Source organism: Aedes albopictus, chromosome 3 (assembly GCF_035046485.1).
Source record: "Aedes albopictus strain Foshan chromosome 3, AalbF5, whole genome shotgun sequence".
In the NCBI taxonomy this organism is placed as follows: Eukaryota; Metazoa; Arthropoda; class Insecta; order Diptera; family Culicidae; genus Aedes; species Aedes albopictus.
The window spans coordinates 125689792-125713473 of record NC_085138.1 but is presented as its reverse complement, the minus strand read 5'-3'; the positions used below and the strand labels follow the sequence as shown (position 1 = coordinate 125713473).

At 38.3% G+C, this 23682-nt stretch overlaps 1 protein-coding gene across 2 annotated transcripts in view; it reads left to right on the top strand.

The window, feature by feature from the left end:
* The first annotated feature begins 251 nt into the window (after positions 1-251).
* The window catches only part of LOC109430359 (bumetanide-sensitive sodium-(potassium)-chloride cotransporter-like), a 36869-nt gene continuing 13438 nt past the window's right edge, over positions 252-23682 (top strand). The window contains exons 1-2 of one of the 2 annotated variants that reach the window (XM_029877926.2): positions 252-978; positions 12523-12628. In XM_029877926.2, the coding sequence (XP_029733786.2) occupies positions 761-978; positions 12523-12628 (324 nt within the window). In that variant the 5' untranslated portion in view covers positions 252-760. The remainder of the gene's footprint in view (positions 979-12522; positions 12629-23682) is intronic. The other variant, XM_029877934.2, reaches the window with a different exon arrangement.

Below are 23682 nucleotides of genomic sequence, written 5' to 3'. Positions count from 1 at the left end.
AAAGCTGTTATTTTGCCAATTAATGACTTCAGTGATCAAAATTTCTTACATCATGAGTGAAGGTTTCGGATGAATTGAGCTTTTAAACGCCGTAACGTGCCAGGAACCTGTCTGAATTTACCCTATCAATTTACATGATTAAATGATTGAAATGTAGCTTCCAATATCCAAAGCATTATAAGTGAAGACTGGTGCACAGATTTTACGAAAAAGACCCATTTTTTCGTCGAATCTTTGCCGGTTCCGCTCGTTGGAATTTTCTCACCCTAGCACTAAGTTGTTACGATTCGCATGCTGCATAAACTGCTTACTGCTGTATAAAACAGGTTGTTTTGGGGTGGGAATCTTCTTCTGCGATTAAACATCTTATCCCCCTTTTTCGGGGTTCGTTATCGGTTGGCACGGTCGAGACCGTCTAATTATACTACCCTCGAAGTGCACTAATTTTTGCTGACAACCGCAACGCCTATAAAAGAGAACCACGTTCGGCCGGCGAATCTTCAGTGCTATTTCAAATTCATCGATGTGCGTAGTCAAGTTGCGGTCATACAGAACAAGGATACCCCGGATTTGCCGTGAGCACCGGTCACGGTGATATTCACCTCAAAGTGTGTTACCTACATAATGGATGTGGCTGAATAGAAGAAGAGTTGTGCTTGGAAAAAATATCAATTGTGTGGTTGTGCCAGTTGCTTAGTGTCCCCACGGCCACGGCCAGATCCCCACCAGACTTGACCTATCACAGAAAGAGTGATCAATCATGGAACAACCGAATCGATTCAAAGTGCAAACGGTGATACAGATCCAGAATGGTCACGATCAGTCTGGTGGCACTGACCCACCGGCCCAGTTCCGCTGGCTGGACGACGAAGTGAAGCTCAATGTACCCGATTTGAAAAACCGCAACACCACTAATCGGGTGGCTCCGGCACCGGAAGCAAACGAAGATCGCCGCGTCAGCATCATGGGTGTCACTAGGTAGGGTGAAGTGTGTCGGCGGGGCAAATGTGGTTGGAGTCGAATTATATAACACTAGTTATTTGAACTCGGTCTGGTAATGATAATTTGCAGTGTAGTATTGTGTCCTGTATCCGGAAAATGGTGAAAAATGTAGTAGAAGAAGAAAAACAACAGTTGAGGAAAACAGTTCCATAAATTCCTTAATGCGTGTAAAAATGTGTTCGTTGATAGCATTCATACTCTTTCTCTTGAGGTGAAAATGGAAGCATTTTCTCTTTTTTTTTGGTTTTGATATTTTATAAAATAACGAAGCAATATTTTCAAAATCGTTGTTCGTACACATGTAGATTATGGATCAAGGTATCTCCTATTTTTTTTCCTGGTGGAAAATGTTTTTCGCTTTTATTATCTTTATTAATGAGGTTTTCAACCCTTGGTTGGTTCGCCTCAAACATTTTTTCGTTTTTTGCAGAAACCATTTTTTCGTGAAGTTTTGTTCAAAAATGGTCTCTGCAAAAAAGAAAAACATTGTCCACCAGAAAAAAAATCAGGGGATACCTTGATCCATACTCCACATGTGCACGAAACCCGATTTTAATTTAATTTAAATATTGCTTCGGTATTTCATTAAAAATCAAAAACCAAAAAGTGAGGAAATGGATCCTGTTTCGCCTTAATTGTATGGCGTAGCTAGTTTTTTTTTTCTTGGGGAGACTGAGTTGTGGTACTTTCAAAGCTGCAAGAAACTAAGTTATGGAGACATTCTCTGATGTACAATGAAGACTTTCGAAAGATTTTTTATGAATTTTTTGTGGAAGTATTTAAAGTGCTCCAAACGATTCGAAAAAAATGAGCGAATTTTGAGAAAAAAATCGTTCAAACTTTCGATGTTCGTTTTAACCTTCCGTAACTCGCGCGATTGACTACCTGCGTCAGCACCACACTAATGCTGAGTACAAAAAGCGAGATTTTTTCATCGTATTGTACAAAATACAACAGCGCGATCGCTCGAGGGTTAACGATTTTTCTAAAAAATCAAAAAGTGGTGTCATATCATAAGAAATATCGAAGCTTTATCTCTAACATAATACCCCTGAGTTCTGTCAAAATTCATGAAATTCATGGTGTTGTTTCGGAGACGTACAGGGGATAGACAAAATGATCAGGTCAAGCATAATTTTCACTTTTCAAAAAATGTAAGACTAGCTGTAACTTTTCGAGAAGTGCATCAAAAATTTTCAAACTTCCACTGAAAGTTGGTTAACTAGTTGTCTGTCTGGGAAAGTCCGGGCTATTCTACATGAAATAAGAAAGATTCTAGTAAAAGGTATGATTGTTCGATAGCCAAGTTTGAACTGTTATCCCAACAAACAATCACTCATTTAACAGGCACCATTATGACGAATTAGTTCAGCATGATGTTGAATAATATTTGAATTATTTTCCCGTACAACCTATGTTCGGGTTTTGTTCACACAAATTTGGAGAAGTTATAAAGCATCATGTTGTGCACCAACTTATTTTTCTGTTGTTCAAAGCGTTTTACAAATGTACAAGAAAGTTGTTATTCAGCTTTGGCAAAAATGACTGAAAATAAATAAAATGCAAAAATGTCGAACTCTCACGAGAGTAATTATTTGCTCTCATGTTGAGAACATCTATTATGAAATAAGAATTATATAAAACTACCTAAATCCGGATTAGAACTCGAGACCTGTCGATTGCCAGCCGCATGCCTTCCTATCTGCGCCATCCTAGAGATGGTGAGATGCAGCACCCAAAGCAAAACATAATCTTCCCATGACTCAATAATGATCACTCCTGAACTTGTGTTCAGCAGTGGTGAATTAGCACAGCACGTGGTAATCAACTGAACAACGCCTCATACTTCAACAGCTGTTCAGCGCAAAACACGTGTTTTCCATTCTGATTTCGCTGTCAGTATTTTTATCGCACGGTGAGAAAACTTGTATCGAATGCGGCCAAACAGTGTTGGTCCTTATTCAAGATATTGTTTCCAGACGAACTAATTGCGATATGAATATGTTTTTATTTTTTATTATTAAGGCCGATGCAAATATTTAATTTGTTTTATGTCACCCCCCCCCCCCTTCAAAAATCCGAAAATATTGAAGGGGCGAAAAAAAAACAAGGCGGTCAATGACTCCATTTTCAATAGATAAATTGTTTTCAAGCAACAATTTTTCAATAGTCGAAAAATATTTTTTCAATAGTTTGTATAATTTTAAATTTTTCAATAGTTTTTTTTTGTTTGTTCCTTATTATTTTATGGCCCCCCCCACCCCCCCTCGTACCCAATGAGAGGTCTCGGACATAAAAGAAAAATAATATTTGCATCGGCCTAAATATCGATCGTCAAATATGTATGACAATATGTGGTGCGGTATGGTCTTGGACATGGTGCATTCACAGCATCTGTTCAGGTAATTTACTCATGCTCAGTCGAAGATCCGTTAGGCATTTTTTTTATTTATGCTTTTGTCATGGAATCTTGATATTATGTTCAATAAATAGTGCATAAGGATGTTTAGGGATACTTGAAATGTGTCGATTTCTGAATGCTGTTTGATTATCTAGGTTACTGTGGGTACAATATTGAGTAAACACGACAGCACTGAAATGTTAAATGCATCGATTCAAGCGTCTCGTACAATCTAACTGCTGCGGAAGATAAAAAATATGATAATCAAGGTACCGTCAAACGGGGTTACTTGCAACAGCGGTGTAACTTGCAACACGATGACATACATTAAATGTGAACTATTTTTACATAATAATGAAAGCTAGTATGCTCCACCATTTCGGTTATCAAAATTATGTGTACCGAAGATCGTTTTAATGAAAAAAATAATTTTGTTTCTTTGTTTATTGTTTGGCTACACTGCCAAAACGAATTGCTCATTTTATGCCATATAAACAAGTATGAAAATCGTGCTTTACCTCTCTCCTATAGTAAGTGCGATAAGTCTGATGACCTTTCTTGCAGTTAAGGTACCTAATAGTAAGCTTAGCTAAACGATAAAAGTTTGATAAAGTTATCGACTAAGTAATGTAAAAAATCATTATCGTATGCGACGACCACTATGGGGTAACTTGCAACAGTTGAAATTAACAAAACTTTCTAATATTTATATTCATTTCACGATATTTCAAGTAGAAATAATTGAAATGGATCATTCAATAATTACGTATCGTGCTCATTTTCAAATGTCGACTCAAATTTATCTTTATTTGTACGTAACCTTCAAACAAAGATAAGGACTTCCATATTTTGAAATTTTATCATGTTTCACCTCGATTAAAGTTTAATTTAGTTTATGGACGATCTTAAAACAATCACCAACATCCATTCTGAACCTAATAGAGTAAATTATTGCACTAGAATGCCCAAATTTAATATTTAAAAAGTTGAGTGAGTGTTAATATCATGTTATTTTAGCTAAGTAGCCATACACTACTTCGAACTGAAAATTACCTAAAGATGAATAACTTAACCTTTTCAGCAAATTACATTAAGCATTGTTGACATATTGTAACTAGTACTGAGTCATGAGCTCTACATGTATTTAATATTTGTGAGACGTAAAACCTGCTGTGAAACCATATATCCTCGCTTATAATAACTATCAATCCTTTAATTAAAAAAATATATTTCAGTTGGTTAGTGTATATCTTTTCAAAGCATTTTCCATGCTTTACATCAAAAACTTATAATATGAACAAGAACTAGAATGTAAGAGCAGTTTAATGGTAGCTAACTTAGCTTCATGTCATGTGTTGCAAGTTACCCCACAGATGGGGTAACTTGCAACAAGCATGTATTTTGCACCTCCTGATTAGGTGGCAACGTATTCTGGTAAATCAATTGCTGCATAGTATTCTACCCGTGGTAATTAGTGTACACGATGCTTTACAGCATGTTTCATATGTTTAGATTTTCAATGATATTGCTTCAAAGTCGAAAAGTGTTGCAAGTTACCCCATTTGACGGTACAAGATATCTTGTTACGGACTAATAATAATAAATAAATGCCTCTTTTTTACGTTGATTACGTCTCTTTGCACTCAATGTTCAACTACATAATTCTATTCTGTTTTATTTTATGTGATTCGTTTAAAATTTTGGTTCTTTAATAACTTGGTTATCTAAACAGTTTTAGCAATGATTTATCCCATAATCCGAACAATGTTTCGAGTCAAACCATGACGGGCTGAAGGCGTTTATTTGACAAGTGAAAAGCACATTGTTCAGGAGCATATGCTTATCGATACATCAGCTTAATAAGATGCAGACAAATGCTTTGTTAAACTCTTTTGTTAAGGAATCATTGCTTGTCGAATAAATTTCTTGTTAAACTTTTGAAAAGTGTTTTAATTTATCATTGTTAATACCAATGAGGAAAGTCGAACATTGACTATTTTCTCAATTGAAAAATCATTTAAACAGTTATGTGTAAAGCATAATTTTAGTTCAGCTATCATTACCATTATTAAGCAATAATTCAGCAAGCTTGCTTGTTTGTGACTTGCAATTGTTAGTTGGGATATCTCCGGATTCAATTAACCGAATGTAATGTAATTTTGAGCGTTTATGACTTATATAAAAAGCTTCCAAAAACGACTTAACTTAAAATTGTTTACAGGGAAAAAAATTGAGCACTTTGATTATTTACCTAATAAAATACCAAATAAGCCAAAACTTTAACATCACTTCAAATTTCAAGATGGTAATTATAGTTCATTTTAATTCCCTCTAATTGACTAGAATATAAACATGTTTTGAAAGAAGTAACAAAGTATCCGAGAATAAATTGAAAATAGTTTTGGGATGCATATTAAAAATAGACCAATTTACTAAAAAACATATAATAAACTAAAGCGCTATAATTATTTTTCTTATAAATAATTTTAAATTAAATCAAACGTTTTTCAAAGTTTATTAAGTCATGAATGCTCAAAATTGCGTTGTATTCATTGGATCCAAAGATATAACAGTTCAAAGTTGGCTATCGGACACATGCCTTTTACTAGACTCTTTCTCATTTCATGTACCCGAGCAGAAGGGAATAACAACAGCATAAGGACCTGTGTTATTTAAATAAAATAACTGAATAATAAAATCGATTATTTTTAAGTTATTAACATAACAGATTATGTTATAAACTTGCCTGTCATAAGCGGCAAAATAACAAAAATCATAACAAAAAAATGTTCTTGGAAAACCATTTTAATAACTTGTTTTGTTAGTTTCAATAACAACTTAATAACAGAGCATTTGGAAAATATTTCAATAACAAATTTTAATATTAATTTGTTATTGATAATAATCGAAAAGCAAAATTTGTTATTATATCAAAATTGTAACTAAGTAAATAATGATACTTATTATACAAAATTATTCACTTTGTCTCACGAACCCACAAATAACATGAGTAACAATACTGTAAAAAATGATCAAAAAATACTACTTCCAGAAATTTCTCCGAGGGTTTTTCCACGAAATCATTCACAGATTTTCAAAGACTTCTCTAGAAATTCCTTCAGAATTATGAACAGAATCCCTTCACGGATTTCTTCAGAATTTCCCGTGATTATTTGTCCCGAATTTCATCTTGAGATTTCTCTGAAAATTTCTTTGAGAATTTCACCAGGAGTTTTTTTTCCGAAGAATTCACCTGGAGTTTTTCAAAAGATTTAGCCAAGAATTCTAATAATTGATCAGAAGTATTACTTTTGAATTTCTAAGTAGATTGTGCCAGGAGTTCTTTTGAAGACTTCTCCAGGGTATGGAAGGGTTCCTCTAGAACTTCCAAATGTTTTCCCAAATATTATTTAAGGAATTTTCACAGGATTCGTTCGGAAATTTCCTTCTTAACTCAATACAAAAGTGGAACAAAATAAAAGGACAGATCATTCTTATCGAATTGTCGCTTTGATTTCAATACTTGTTACTGTTGTGTTATTGTTGATAAGTTGATCAATAGTACAACAATAAAAAAACTTGTACTTCAACAAAACATGTTATCGAAACGTAATTGAGTGAATGTATATCAATATAACTAAATGAGATTGTCCAACAAAATTAGTTATGGAAAAGCTATGCCTTGATAGTTGAATAATAACAAAACAAGATATAAATACAGGTTATGTGATTTCGTAATTATTAATTTGGTATTCTCCTCTGCTCGGGTAGAATAGTTCGATCTAGCTCAAATTTATACCATTGATAGACAACTAATTGATATACTAACAGTGGAAATTTAAGAATTTGTGATGTACTTTTCGAAAAGTTAAAGCTGGTTTGCCATTTTTTGAAAAGTGCAAATATTGCCTGTCCCGATCGTTTTGTCTATCCCTGTATCTAATAAAACTACTAGACTCCAGGGAACCTCATTTTGTAGAAAGTGGAAATAGTCATGATTTTTTTTTCTGAAGTATACACAAGTATCCTCCTCTTCTTGGCGTAACGTGGCGTAACTGGGACAACCCGGGTAGAGGTGAATAACAAACCAATAACTAAAGAATAACATATTTTGTCATCACATCTAAATTTGCAATTCTCTAGTTCTTTATGAATAGCTCAGAATGACTCATAAATTACAAAATATTCTATCATTGTAAAACTTGTATTTGACGAGTAATTATCAAATAGTATAATAACATAATAATAACAAATATTACTATCATACTTTCCTACCACAATATCAAAACAATAACATAATTTACCATCATATTAAAATGTGTTATTATTTTGGCATTCCTTTTGCTATTATTTTGTTATTACAATGGCAAAATCAGATATTCTTTAGATGTTATGCCATAGAAATTTAGTTATTATTTTTGTTATTTTAACTCTTATTTCAAACAAACTAATAGCAAATTTTGCCATTCAAACATTCTACTTTAATGGTAAAATTTGCCCTTCATTTGCCATTTCGCTCTACCCGGGAAAGCCTGCTTCTCAGCTTAGTGTTCTATGAGCACTTCCACAGTTATTAACTGAGAGCTTCCTCTGCCAATGGCCATTTTGCATGTGTATATCGTGTGGCAGGCACGAAGATACTATATGCCCAAGGAAGTCAAGGAAATTTCCTTTACGAAAAGATCCTGGACCGACCGGGAATCGAACCCGTCACCCTCAGCATGGTCATGCTGAATACCCGTGCGTTTACCGCCTCGGCTATATGGGCCCTATACACAAGTATCAGAATACGCTTTATAAGACAAAATAATTGTCCTAACATGTCATGATGTCACTGTCACGTTATGATAACTATCATTGTTACGTTAGCCGAAATCACGTGAATCTATTGTGTTAAAAACTACAGTTAAAAAAAAACAGAAAACAATCTCTTTATTTTTTTTTTGTTATATTTCTGAGAGGAGTATGAAATTTTCTTTGACACATTCGAGGGAACATATAATTTATTTGAAAGTTTTGAATAATATGGGATACCGAAAAGGGGCAATTGTTTCAATGATTGAAAAACTTTTTTTGCATGACTACTAACGTCCAGGGAGTCTACTCAATCATGATAATCAAACTCCCGATAGAAACATTTAGTTTTCTACCAGTTCCTGTACGAAAACAATACAAAAAATATGTTAAATCATCATCAGCTTGTTGTGTTAAGAAGCGCTACACGATTCTATTCCACTACACACAAACACTTCTTTCCAAGCCGAGACAAACCAGATCGCTTCTAAAAATAAATAACTTTCGCTCTGCGACGCATTCACAGTGGAAAAAAACAGTGCAAACCAAAACCAATTCTGTATCTCACAAGCGCATCTAGTTTTTCTAATGAACAAAACAGTTTTAGGCGTAAAATTGTCTGAAGAATCGAATGAAAGTGGTTAAATTGACCGCACGGATCATTATCCTGCTCATTTTGCATCATTATCCTAGCTCTGAAACACTTTTAAAACATGAATACGGTTTGCCCTGAAAGACTTTTTTGAAGGATTAAGATACAGAGAACCGATTGGAAGTGATTGCAGTGACCGCGTAAAGGTATCTATGCTCATTTTACCCTAATTCTCCACATATATTGTGTTTAGTATCAAATAAGCTATATAACTAACAAGAAACTCAAGGGCGGTATGCTTTAGTGGATTAGTATGCAAGAAATCTATTAAAAATGATTGCAGTGACCGCGTAAATGTATTTATGCTCATTTTACCCTAATTCCCCTTATATATTGCGTTTTGTATGAAATTAGCTCTATAACTCACAAAAAACTTATGGCTGGTATGTTAAGAAGTGTTTATTTGGAGGATTAAGATACAAGTAATTGGTTAAAAGTGTTTGTAGTAGCCGTGTGAATGTAATTATGCTCATTTTACCCTAATTCCCCACATATATTGATTTGTCATGAAATTGGCAACATAAGTCACAGGAAACTCATGGGTGGTATGCTGTGAAGGTTTTCTTTAGTGGATTAGGATACAAGGAATCAATTGGAATTGATTGCAGTGACCACGCGAATGCGATTATGCCCTTTTTAGTTTAGTAAAAAAAATAGCTATAACTCACAAGCAACTTATGGGTGGTATGTTAAAAAGTGTTTATTTAGAGGATTGAGATACATATAAGGAATTGATTAGAAGTGATTGCAGTAACCGCGTCAATGTAATTATGCTGTAATTATGCTACAAAGAATCGATTGAAAGTAGTTATCGTAGCTGGGCGATGTATTAGCATGCCTATTTGTCCCTAGTGCGTCACAAATATTTAGTTTTATCTGAACTTAGCTGCATAAACTACAAGAACCTTATGCGTGATTGATCAAGAACGATTTCTCTGAGAGCTGGAAGCCAAAATACAGAGTAAACAAAAATTCCTCTGGATTGCTTTTACGCGATTTCTGGAAGTTACGCGAACTTTTTTTACACCAACTTTTTTTCTGTACGCGTACAAAAAAGAATTGAGTGTATTTCGCATGATTAAGCTAATTAGGGTAAGTGTACCAATTATGGCTATATGTAGTACCAATTATTCGTCATAGTTAATTTTTACCCTTTAACGATGTAAATCAATAAGAAAAAAATTGTGAACAACAGATCGCGTTCACAAAAGATAGTCGCACTCATCTACACATTATCCTCAAATAATGGTAGAAACAAATAATTTTTCTTAAAATTTCGGCTTCCTTGCACCCTTTTTCGCCATAGTGTACCAGTTATGGCTATCCCCATAAGGAATGCATGCAAATAGTGCGAAAAGGAACCGAAGTTAAAAAATGTAACCATAACTGATACAGGGTTCCTATCATTGGCACACGCTGTAATCAATACTAAAAGTAGTTTTGGCTCCGTTTCTATATTTTTCCTGTAAAGTATGGAAACTAAGCTGTCTTTTAACTTATTGATGACATTCTGGTAGTGGCATAATTGGTACACGCACCCTAATAGCTACAAAATGCACTAACCCTATTCAAGTCGTGGCGCATAAAAGTGGTGATGATGATAATGACATTCACGCGGTCACTGCAATCACTTCCAATCGATTCCCTACATTTTGATTCCTTCAGAAAAATCCTTCAAGGCAAATTCATTCATGTTTCATAAGTGGTTTAGAGCTAGTTTCATGTAAAGGTCAATAACAACTGGGGAATTAGGGAAAAATGAACAGGATAATAATTCTTGCGGTCATTCGATTCTCCTGGCAATTTTACGCCTAAAACCGTTTTGTTCATTAGGAAAACGACATTGACAACCTTCTGGATGATGAAAATTCGCAGTAGAGCGCAGCGAGCTCTTGATTCATTCTTCACCATTACACACCGTTGTCGCGATTCAGATGGGTGTATAATATTAGCCACCGTTCCAAATGATGGGGTGATAATGTTCATGTCGCCCGTAAAGCCCAGATATTAACCGGATTGGTGAAAATCGTACCCAAGCTGCTGAGTCCGGCTCGTTACATTAAACCTTCCATAGTTATGTTCAAGAGTAGACATGACTGTCCGTCATCTTGCAGTCCCCGGCGAGATTCGAATAATCAGAATAGTTCACCCGAAACCCTTACGCACTTTTGCACACCGTCCATCGTTCCTTTAATCAGTCTAGTCAGCTTCCCATGAAAGCCGTTTTCGTCCATGATTCTCCATAGCTGTGCGGTCGATACTGTCGTATGCCGCTTTGAAGTCGATGAACAGGTGATGCGTTAGGACCTGATATGCACGGCATTTCTGGGGGATTTGCCGCACGGTGAAGATCTGCTCCGTTGTCGACCGGCTGTCGATGAACTCATTCGTTTTAGGTAACAGACTACGGAAGATGATCTGGGATAGCACTTTGTAGGCAGCATTCAAAATAGTGATCGCCCTGAAATCTCACATTCCAAATGGTTGCCTTTCTTGTGAATAGGGCAGAATACCCCTTCCTTACACTCCTCCGGTAGCTGCTCGGTTTCCCGGATCCTGATTATCAGCCAGTGCAGACAGGTGGCCAACTTTTCTGGGCCCATCTTGATCAGTTCAGCTGCCATACCATCCTTACCAGCTGCTTTGTTGGTTTTGAGCTGATGAATGGCATCATTTTCCCTCAGCGTGGGAGTTGATTCATTTCCGTCCTCCGCTGCACTGGCATAGTTGTTTCCTCCGTTGCCGTGGTCTCCCGTGCCTACGTTCTCCACGCTATCCAGGTGCTGATCGAAGTGCTGCTTCCACCTCTCGATAACCTCACGTCCGTCCTTCAAGAGACCTCCTTCCTTATCCCTACACATTTCAGCTCTCGGCATGAAGTCGTTGCGGGATGCGTTGAGCTTCTGATAGAACTTCCGCGTTTCTTGGGAACGGCACAGCAGTTCCATTTCTTCAGCATTACCGCCCGCGCTGCGTTATTCCCCTTAAAAAAACCGATCGAATGAAAATATGTCTCAAAAGAAGGCAAAATATTTGCTGAAAATATGAGCAACCACTTCAAGCGCATTGTTGATAACCCGGAATTTGTCTGCAATTCTGGATTCTGTTGATCATAATTCGACCAGACGACTTTCGGTCAAAAAATCCATTCGGTCAGATGGCATTTGGCCGGACAACAACAAAAATAATAATTTGCGAATTTGGCCACTGGGCAAATGATTGTCGGGAAATGTAATCGAATTTCTCCCGATAAAAGTTGCTTAGAATTTTTTGATTTGAGCATTTTTGATTTGCTTTTTTTTTCTCTTTAGGGCATCTACTATACTTAGGAGAAGGGTTCATTACTAGCACCCTACAAGTTGAGAAAAACCGCAATTACGAATAGCCTATACATTACAACCCTCGGCAACAGAAAACATGATGAGTTGTGATTTGTGCTGACCAAGTGCGACCGTTACTCACTAACTTGATTCTATTAGTGCTATTTATGCGGGGGAAGCAACGTTTAGTCAAGTGTAAAATTTCACCGCGACACTACAGAAGAAAAAAAATCGCACCGCAAATTATCACCTCCGAGCTGCAAGTTGTCACCGCTACGCGCCACCGGCGGCGGCCACTTGTAAACCACCGTCACTCATGCCTAGCACTTGTGTGTATCTTTCTGCACTTCCAGGGATCCGCTCCCTCGATTGGATCACTATCGGACGTCGTTGCGAAAAAATAAACGGCCCTCGATCGGCGAACTTCATGGAGACAGCGATGCCAAAGATAAGAAACAGGTAATAAACCACTGACTGACAGTGTGGATGATGGATCAAACAACCTGAACAGGAAATATCTGGATCGTGGAGCGGTTCGATCTGCCAAATTGCGCTACGCATCTCGTGTTGCTCTGGATATTAGCGGAGTATGGATTTGCGATTGTGATTTGGGTAATTCACACAATTAGATTTGATTTCACCGTGCTTTGACGAAATTATGGCAGTTAAATGAATGCAATTGTTTTTATCGAAATATTTTAAGATGATGAAGCAATGAGCTCATTCAACTCTCGGCTTTGTGGTTCAAATGTCTGAGCCATCGAGAAAAATGAGCTCCATACCCAAGAATAAATAAAAAAATGACAGGAGGTACATTTACTTACTTATAAAATATACTTGTATAATCTTAGTTCAACAATAGTGGATCCACTTTCCACTTTAATTCTACTTTAATAGTTTATATAGATCACACTGGAACCTCTTTTTATGCACATTGCTCAGACTGCATAAATTAAAAAAGGTAGGAAAAGAGGGAAATTTATGCATAAATTAGGTTTCGGCTTTAATGAGGGAATCTAGTTCGCCAAGGGCAAGGGGGCTTTCCTCAAAGTTCCCAGAGAGCCCCAAAAAAGGGCGTTCCAATGGGCATCAGGAGGAGGATTTAAGGAGCCTTTAATGGGCGTTCTTTCAAGTTTTGTTGGCTTTTAATGAGATTAAGAGGAATTCAGGGACGTTTCAAGGGGCTATAAGGGCAATTCAAGGGATCTCAGGAGCCTTTAAAGGGCGTTGCAAGAGGTTTGAGGGGTGTTTCAAGGTAGTTCAGAGGCATTTCAGAGTAATTTAAGAGATTTTCAGGGTGTTTCAGGAACCTTTTAAGGACGTTAGCGGTTTTAGGGTCGTTTGATAGCATTTTAGGAGCGCTCAAGGGGTTTTCAGGTGCGTTTCAGGGAATTTCTGGACCCTATTAAAAGCGGAATTTCAGATGTATTTCAAATTGAATTTGATGAACGTTTCAATGGGATTAAGGAGGTTTCAGGGGCGTTTCGAGGCATTTGATGTCAGGGTCGTATCAGGGGATTTCAAGAACACCTTTAAATCAGCGGCGTTTCAAAAGATGATTTTCTAGAAATCCTCTGAATCTTCCTGAAATGCCTTTAAGATCCCCCTTAAACCCTCTCGGACCCCATGTAACGCACCTGAGACGTTCCAAAACCCCCAAAAACTCCTCCGTAACGCTTAAGTAACGGCTCTATATATTACCGAAAATACTCTAAAATTACCTGAAATGCTTCTAAAATCCCCCTTAAACCCCCTCGGATCCCATGTTACGCCCCTGAGACGATCCAAAACCCCCAAAAACTCCTCCGTAACGCTCAAGTAACGGTTTTAAATCTTACCGAAAATGCACTGAAGTTACCTGAAATGCTACTAAAATCCCCCTTCAACCCCCTCGGGTCCCATGTAACACATCTGAGACACTCCGAAACACCCGAAAACACCTGCGTAACTCTCCTGACTCCTGCTAAAATGGTCTGAAACTTCATGGCCATTGTCATTGAGTGGCAATGGAGCATCGATTTCTGTACAGATCTTGTTTTGTTACCTCAGAGGTTCGAAAAATCGAATGTGATGAAAAAGTACCGTTTTCACAGGGATATAAATCCCAGAGAAAGTTCGCCCTTAATCACACATAATCGATTCTATTTCTGAGAAAAACAAAACGGCAGAACTGATATTTGTCCATGCATCGGAACTCTGGCTTCATCCATGTCTTGCTTCTAGTTTAGTCCCAGGACAACATTGAAAAACCTGGGGCTTTAGGCTAGTTGCAAAACGCTGTCAAATTAGAGAATGTGTTCGGTAATAAGAATTCACGTGAGTCCTTGTATCACCAGTACTTATCCGTCCTTAGTAGGTTATTACGCAATTAGAATCGCAAAGCATGTTTGTTTTCCTTACATTATTACTAAAACGCATTACCCTAGCTTAACAAGTTGGATATCACCAGGGTTCAGTTTGGTAGATCTTACTCCGTAACGCAACCCAAAAGGGAGATCTACCCACGTTACGGGCTCCGTTAAAGATCGAGCATGTTTTAAGGACAGACTTGTTAGAATTCCAAAATGGCCGCCGCAATGGCCGACTTTAGCACCTACTCACGATTTCGAGGGCACAAATCTCTTCGTAAACAAAACCAGCGCACCTGAGCTTCTTATTTTAAGCTTGTTACGAGTGAGCAAGAACAGAATAATGAAATGCACTGATGTGTGAAGCTTGCTTCTTGAGATTTGTGCGTTTGAAGTTCTGATGCACTGTCTAAGCGGGATTCAAAGACGTTTGTCCTTAAAAACAGACTTGTTAGACTCCCAAAATGGCCGCCACAATGGCCGACTTTGGCACCTACTCACGTTTTCGGAAGCACAAATCTCTTCGTAAACAAAACTAGTGCACCTGAGCTTCTTATTTTAAGCTTATTACAAGTGAACAAGAACAGAATAATAAAATACACTGTTGTTTGAAGCTTGCTTCTTGAAATTTGTGCGTTTGAAGTTCTGATGCACTGTTGAAGCGGGATTTCAAGACGTTTGTCCTTAAACCCCCTCAACCATTCATCCCTCAGCACGGGTCACCTGACACCTTGGATTGGGGTTCCCTGTTTGGTGGACCCCGGAACAGGGGGTCCGTAGTGCTATTCTAAGCCGGTAACTACACGGGCTTTCCTCCGCCCTTAAACGTGGTATCTTTCTTGACCTCATGGATTATTTCACTGGCATACGAGTACATCTAATACTCCAAGATCTGCAAACTTATCGTCGCTTCTCATTGTTTTCACGACCTTCGTGTACTTGGACTATCGTCGGTATTGATGATGAGAACGTCACCCTCATCCCTCTTGAGGGCCTAAGGGGTGTCTTCCCCTTGGCCACCCGAGCAGAGGGGAATATCAAAGTAATAACTACGAAATCACAAAACCTGTTTTTATATCTTGTTTTGTTATTATTGAATTATCAAGGCATTAGGTTTACATAACATGTTTTGTTGGACAATCTTATTTTGTTATGACCAAGCTATTGGTATACAGCCATTAAATAACATTTCAATATTACATTTTGTTGTGGAACAAGTTTGGTTATTATTGTATTATTGAGAGTGTACAAATAATTTATGGTATTGCTATCAAAACTAAAACAAGTTTTGAAATGAAACCTACGTCATTCTACAACGTTATTTACAGCATTTCGTGAGTGAGGGAAAGCAACTGCATATTCACTCATTATTTTGTCTACCTCTGCCATTTATCATTACATCCTAACTGAGACAAATTGCATGCCCACTATCACTGGCTAGCATTCCGTGGAAAAAAGTTTGCATAATGCACCAGAAAAATAGTTGACCGATTTTTTTTAAAGTGCGCAAAGTATGGCAAAGTATGGTACGCTTATGGTATCACATTTGATAAGAGGTGTGGTGTGGTATATTACGTGACATGGAGGTACTGTAATATGTACAAAACAAAGTCCCTGCTGGGCGGCGCGAGGTTTTGTTAAATTTCTGAAATTGACTGAGTTGTAGCTGAGAAGTACCCAAAATACATGACATTGACATGAGAATTTCAATGATAAAAATGTCAAACTTATTGAGTAAACTTGTTTGATCGAAGCTAATACAGACAGCTGAATCCAAAATTGTGGATGGTTTTGAATGGGATTTTTCAAAAATATTTTGTATTTTCACATGTTTTCCCTGTCGTTCCAGAGGATTAAGTCGGATCTACCTATTTGTGGTAAAAGATTACATGAACAGTTGAAAATACGCCAATCAGGGAAGAGAGAAACTGAAGTTCGCAATGATTGTTCCGCCATTCTCACATGTTGGTCTAAATATGTATAGCATTCTCAGCCAACACGAAGTCATATATGATGTAGAATAGGAAGCTAAAGTGGAGGCCATATGCGTACATGCTTCCATTTAACCATATCGCCTTAAGGCGAAACTGGAAGCATTTCCTCACTTTTTGGTTTTTGATTTTTTATTAAATAACGAAGCAATATTTTCAAAATCGGTTTTCGTGCACATGTAGAGTATAGATCAGGGTATCTCCTGATTTTTTTTCGTGGTGGAAAATGTTTTTCGTTTTTGCAAAAACCATTTTTGAACAAAATTTCACAAAAAAATGGTTTCCGCAAAAATGGAAAACATTTTCCACCTCAAAAAAATTCAGAAGATACCTTGATCCATACTCTACATGTGCACGAAACCCGATTTTGAAAATATTGCTTCGTTATTTAATAAAAATCAAAAACCATAAAAATGAGAAAATGCTTCCAGTTTCGCCTTAATATCAAAATTTGTTATAGAAATATTTCCCAAATTCACTGTTATTAAGTTGTTATTGACACTAACAAAACATGTTATTAAATTGATTTTCCAAGAACAAATTTTTGTTATGTGACTTGTTATTTTGCCGCTTATGACAGACAAGTTTATAACTCAATATGTTATGTTAATAACATGAAAATTACTAATTCCATTATGCAGTTATTTTGCCAAAATAACGCATTTTGTTATGCTGTTGTTATTCTCTTCTGCTCGGGCAGCCCTAACCTGTGGCCACCTTAATAAACGTCATTTAAAAGAACGAAGTTCATTCGTGACGGCACAAGGTGTGAACTACCTGATGATAAATAGCTTACCCGGACGGCGAATTGTGTTGACGTGACACTGCACAAGACACCCTCCTCCCTCTTTGTCTTCTACATTTTTGTTCTTTTGATTTCTTGGATACTTCAAGCTGGTATTCCTCACTCCAGAGAACAAGAGTTAGATGTGAGTCAATCCCGCTCCTGATGACGGACATCAACGTCATTTCTTTCAGGTTCAACTTTCTATGCTAAGACAGCCACCTTCTAAGTCTTTTAAGTCCTGGTACACTGCCTTACCCAGTACCATGTCGAAGTACGATATTTCGTGTATCGTAGCTAGGGATCCCTCTAAAACTCGCCCTCTAACTCTCTACCTCTCCACCTCTAGCTTCATAGAGCATCAGAGCTCAAATACTCTAAAAAGCGTCAAAGAGCCCTAATGCCCTTATCAGCTTTATAACCGCTTTTTCAACGTTACGGTCGTTAGCTACTACTTTCCGTATATTGAACCGTTTACTCAGAGTTCCCTTCCCAGTTCCTCGCGTGCTGAGCATTCCACTAGCCTGTGTGTTACGACTAGTATTTGTCCACATCCTTGACCATAAGCCGTATTGCCATCGAATCCGAATGTGTCCGATCTCAGCCGAGTCACAATTTGGCACATCTATCCACTGTTGTGTGTTGTAATGCCAGGCTGCATTCCACGTAAATCTCGAGGTGTGATCTGATCCAATGGGCTACGCCACAGAGAGGAACCGAATTTACCTCCTGTATGACGTGCCTGATTTGCTAGAACGTCGGCAGCCTGCGTGGCTAGGCAGCGGCAAACATAGTTTATGTTCGTGTACTCTTATATCTCAATCAGCCACGGGTATCCAACTTTACCGCAGAGAGACAGTTAGCTCGTTGAATCTGAGAAAACCACAGCCTAAGACTTGTTTGCATGCCTGCATGGCTGCAGTAGTGCATAGGTCTCAGCTGAGAAGATACCACAAAGACCGGGTAGCCGGTCACAGCGGCATATAGCCTCCGGGAGTTCTTCCAGGAGTTTCTCCAGGGATTCCTCCAGGCATTTCTCAGAGGATTTCTCTAAGGATTTTTCAAAGGATTCCTCGAGAGATTCCTCCAGCATTTCTCCAAGAATTCTTCCAGGCATTCTTCCAGAAATTTCTTCAGGGACTCATCCAGGAATTCCTCCAATAATTCCTCCAGACATTTCTCAGAGGATTTCTCTAAGGATTTTTCAAGGGATTCCTCGAGAGATTCCTCCAGAAAGTCCTCTAAGCATTCCTCCAAGAATTCTTCCAGGCATTCCTCCAGAAATTTCTTCAGGGACTCATCTAGGAATTTCTCCAATAATTCCTCCTGGAACTACCCCAATTTCTCCAGGAATTCCTCCAGGAACTCTTTCAGAAATTTCCTCAGCAATTCTTCCAGGAATTTTTCCAGAAAATCCTCCAGAAATTTCGTCAGAAATTCTTCCAGGATTTTTTCCAGAAAATTTCCAGAAATTGTTCCAGGGATTCCTCCAAGGATTTCTATAGGGAGATATCTCCAGGAATTTCTCTAGACATTCTTCCAGGAATTCCATCAGGATTTCATCCAGGAATTTCTTCAAGAACTCATTCAGGAATTCCTCCAGGAATTTCTCCAGAAATCGATCCAGGAATTCCCCAGGGATTTTGTCAGAAATTCTTCCAGGATTTTTTCCAGAAATTGTTCCAGGGATTCCTCCAAAGATTTCTATAGGGATTCTTTGAGAGATTCCTCCAGGAATTTCTCTAGACATTCTTCCAGGAATTCCACCAGGATTTCATCCAGGAATTTCTTCAGGAACTCATTCAGGAATTTCTCCAGGAATTTCTCCAGAAATCGATCCAGGAATTCCCCAGAAAGGATTTCTTCAGTAATTCGTCCAGGAATTTTTCTACGAATTTCTCCAGGAATCTTTCAGGGATTCTTCCAGATGTTTCTCCTCCAGGGTTTCTTCTAGGGACTTTCCAGTGATTTCGCCTGGGATTCCTCAACGAATTCCTCTTTCAGAAATTCCTCCGAGAAATCTTTCAGGGATTCATCCAGGGTTTCCTCCAGGCATTCCTGCAGATATTCCTCCAAGAATTCCTACAGGAATTTCTCCAATGATTCTGTCAGGAAATTGTCCAAAAGTTCCTCCAGGATTTCCTCCAGAGATTCCTCCTGGAACTGATTTAGAGATTCCTCTCAGGATTTCTCTAAGAATTCATCCAAATATTGCTCCAGGAATTCTTCCAGAAATTCTACAAAAAATATCTAAAACGATTGGTGGGAGTTCGGCTTTTCAGTCTAAAGTTCTGTAGAACGACCGTTTGGGACTCATCCCTGCGTTTCAGCAATTGTTGGTGCCTTCTTCAGGGGAACTGGGGGGAGGAGTTAATTTTTAAATGTTGTTTTGTACAATATTTTAGAATTTATACTTACAAATCTTGAATATCGTTCACCGTCCAATGTCTTTGTTAATAGCCGACCTCCCACCAATCGTTACATCCAAATGTACAAAACAAAGTCCCTGCTGGGCGGCGCGAGGTTTTGTTAAATTTCTGAAATTGACTGAGTTGTAGCTGAGAAGTACCCAAAATACATGACATTGACATGAGAATTTCAATGATAAAAATGTCAAACTTATTGAGTAAACTTGTTTGATCGAAGCTAATACAGACAGCTGAATCCAAAATTGTGGATGGTTTTGAATGAGATTTTTCAAAAATATTTTGTATTTTCACATGTTTTCCCTGTCGTTCCAGAGGATTAAGTCGGATCTACCTATTTGTGGTAAAAGATTACATGAACAGTTGAAAATACGCCAATCAGGGAAGAGAGAAACTGAAGTTCGCAATGATTGTTCCGCCATTCTCACATGTTGGTCTAAATATGTATAGCATTCTCAGCCAACACGAAGTCATATATGATGTAGAATAGGAAGCTAAAGTGGAGGCCATATGCGTACATGCTTCCATTTAACCATATCGCCTTAAGGCGAAACTGGAAGCATTTCCTCACTTTTTGGTTTTTGATTTTTTATTAAATAACGAAGCAATATTTTCAAAATCGGTTTTCGTGCACATGTAGAGTATAGATCAGGGTATCTCCTGATTTTTTTTTCGTGGTGGAAAATGTTTTTCGTTTTTGCAAAAACCATTTTTGAACAAAATTTCACAAAAAAATGGTTTCCGCAAAAATGGAAAACATTTTCCACCTCAAAAAAATTCAGAAGATACCTTGATCCATACTCTACATGTGCACGAAACCCGATTTTGAAAATATTGCTTCGTTATTTAATAAAAATCAAAAACCATAAAAATGAGAAAATGCTTCCAGTTTCGCCTTAATATCAAAATTTGTTATAGAAATATTTCCCAAATTCACTGTTATTAAGTTGTTATTGACACTAACAAAACATGTTATTAAATTGATTTTCCAAGAACAAATTTTTGTTATGTGACTTGTTATTTTGCCGCTTATGACAGACAAGTTTATAACTCAATATGTTATGTTAATAACATGAAAATTACTAATTCCATTATGCAGTTATTTTGCCAAAATAACGCATTTTGTTATGCTGTTGTTATTCTCTTCTGCTCGGGCAGCCCTAACCTGTGGCCACCTTAATAAACGTCATTTAAAAGAACGAAGTTCATTCGTGACGGCACAAGGTGTGAACTACCTGATGATAAATAGCTTACCCGGACGGCGAATTGTGTTGACGTGACACTGCACAAGACACCCTCCTCCCTCTTTGTCTTCTACATTTTTGTTCTTTTGATTTCTTGGATACTTCAAGCTGGTATTCCTCACTCCAGAGAACAAGAGTTAGATGTGAGTCAATCCCGCTCCTGATGACGGACATCAACGTCATTTCTTTCAGGTTCAACTTTCTATGCTAAGACAGCCACCTTCTAAGTCTTTTAAGTCCTGGTACACTGCCTTACCCAGTACCATGTCGAAGTACGATATTTCGTGTATCGTAGCTAGGGATCCCTCTAAAACTCGCCCTCTAACTCTCTACCTCTCCACCTCTAGCTTCATAGAGCATCAGAGCTCAAATACTCTAAAAAGCGTCAAAGAGCCCTAATGCCCTTATCAGCTTTATAACCGCTTTTTCAACGTTACGGTCGTTAGCTACTACTTTCCGTATATTGAACCGTTTACTCAGAGTTCCCTTCCCAGTTCCTCGCGTGCTGAGCATTCCACTAGCCTGTGTGTTACGACTAGTATTTGTCCACATCCTTGACCATAAGCCGTATTGCCATCGAATCCGAATGTGTCCGATCTCAGCCGAGTCACAATTTGGCACATCTATCCACTGTTGTGTGTTGTAATGCCAGGCTGCATTCCACGTAAATCTCGAGGTGTGATCTGATCCAACGGGCTACGCCACAGAGAGGAACCGAATTTACCTCCTGTATGACGTGCCTGATTTGCTAGAACGTCGGCAGCCTGCGTGGCTAGGCAGCGGCAAACATAGTTTATGTTCGTGTACTCTTATATCTCAATCAGCCACGGGTATCCAACTTTACCGCAGAGAGACAGTTAGCTCGTTGAATCTGAGAAAACCACAGCCTAAGACTTGTTTGCATGCCTGCATGGCTGCAGTAGTGCATAGGTCTCAGCTGAGAAGATACCACAAAGACCGGGTAGCCGGTCACAGCGGCATATAGCCTCCGGGAGTTCTTCCAGGAGTTTCTCCAGGGATTCCTCCAGGCATTTCTCAGAGGATTTCTCTAAGGATTTTTCAAAGGATTCCTCGAGAGATTCCTCCAGCATTTCTCCAAGAATTCTTCCAGGCATTCTTCCAGAAATTTCTTCAGGGACTCATCCAGGAATTCCTCCAATAATTCCTCCAGACATTTCTCAGAGGATTTCTCTAAGGATTTTTCAAGGGATTCCTCGAGAGATTCCTCCAGAAAGTCCTCTAAGCATTCCTCCAAGAATTCTTCCAGGCATTCCTCCAGAAATTTCTTCAGGGACTCATCTAGGAATTTCTCCAATAATTCCTCCTGGAACTACCCCAATTTCTCCAGGAATTCCTCCAGGAACTCTTTCAGAAATTTCCTCAGCAATTCTTCCAGGAATTTTTCCAGAAAATCCTCCAGAAATTTCGTCAGAAATTCTTCCAGGATTTTTTCCAGAAAATTTCCAGAAATTGTTCCAGGGATTCCTCCAAGGATTTCTATAGGGAGATATCTCCAGGAATTTCTCTAGACATTCTTCCAGGAATTCCATCAGGATTTCATCCAGGAATTTCTTCAAGAACTCATTCAGGAATTCCTCCAGGAATTTCTCCAGAAATCGATCCAGGAATTCCCCAGGGATTTTGTCAGAAATTCTTCCAGGATTTTTTCCAGAAATTGTTCCAGGGATTCCTCCAAAGATTTCTATAGGGATTCTTTGAGAGATTCCTCCAGGAATTTCTCTAGACATTCTTCCAGGAATTCCACCAGGATTTCATCCAGGAATTTCTTCAGGAACTCATTCAGGAATTTCTCCAGGAATTTCTCCAGAAATCGATCCAGGAATTCCCCAGAAAGGATTTCTTCAGTAATTCGTCCAGGAATTTTTCTACGAATTTCTCCAGGAATCTTTCAGGGATTCTTCCAGATGTTTCTCCTCCAGGGTTTCTTCTAGGGACTTTCCAGTGATTTCGCCTGGGATTCCTCAACGAATTCCTCTTTCAGAAATTCCTCCGAGAAATCTTTCAGGGATTCATCCAGGGTTTCCTCCAGGCATTCCTGCAGATATTCCTCCAAGAATTCCTACAGGAATTTCTCCAATGATTCTGTCAGGAAATTGTTCAAAAGTTCCTCCAGGATTTCCTCCAGAGATTCCTCCTGGAACTGATTTAGAGATTCCTCTCGGGATTTCTCTAAGAATTCATCCAAATATTCCTCCAGGAATTCTTCCAGAAATTCTACAAAAAAATATCTGAAACGATTGGTGGGAGTTCGGCTTTTCAGTCTAAAGTTCTGTAGAACGACCGTTTAGGACTCGTCCCTGCGTTTCGGCAATTGTTGGTGCCTTCTTCAGGGGAACTGGGGGGAGGAGTTAATTTTTAAATGTTGTTTTGTACAATATCTTAGAGTTTATACTTACAAATCTTGAATATCGTTCACAAATGCAGTTGTCCTTGCAATAACAGAGGAGCAACCGCGGGCGGTCAATCATGCTCATGCTCAAATCTTGAATATCGTTCACCGTCCAATGTCTTTGCCAATAGCCGACCTCCCACCAATCGTTTCGAACCGGCTTTAGGACATTTGGTCGAATGACATTTGGTCGAAAGTACATTTGGTTGAACGGACATTTGGTCGAATGGACATTTGGTCGAAACCCATTTTGTGGAAGAAGAAGCATAAGACATTTAGTCGAATGCACAATTCGTCGAATGGACATCTA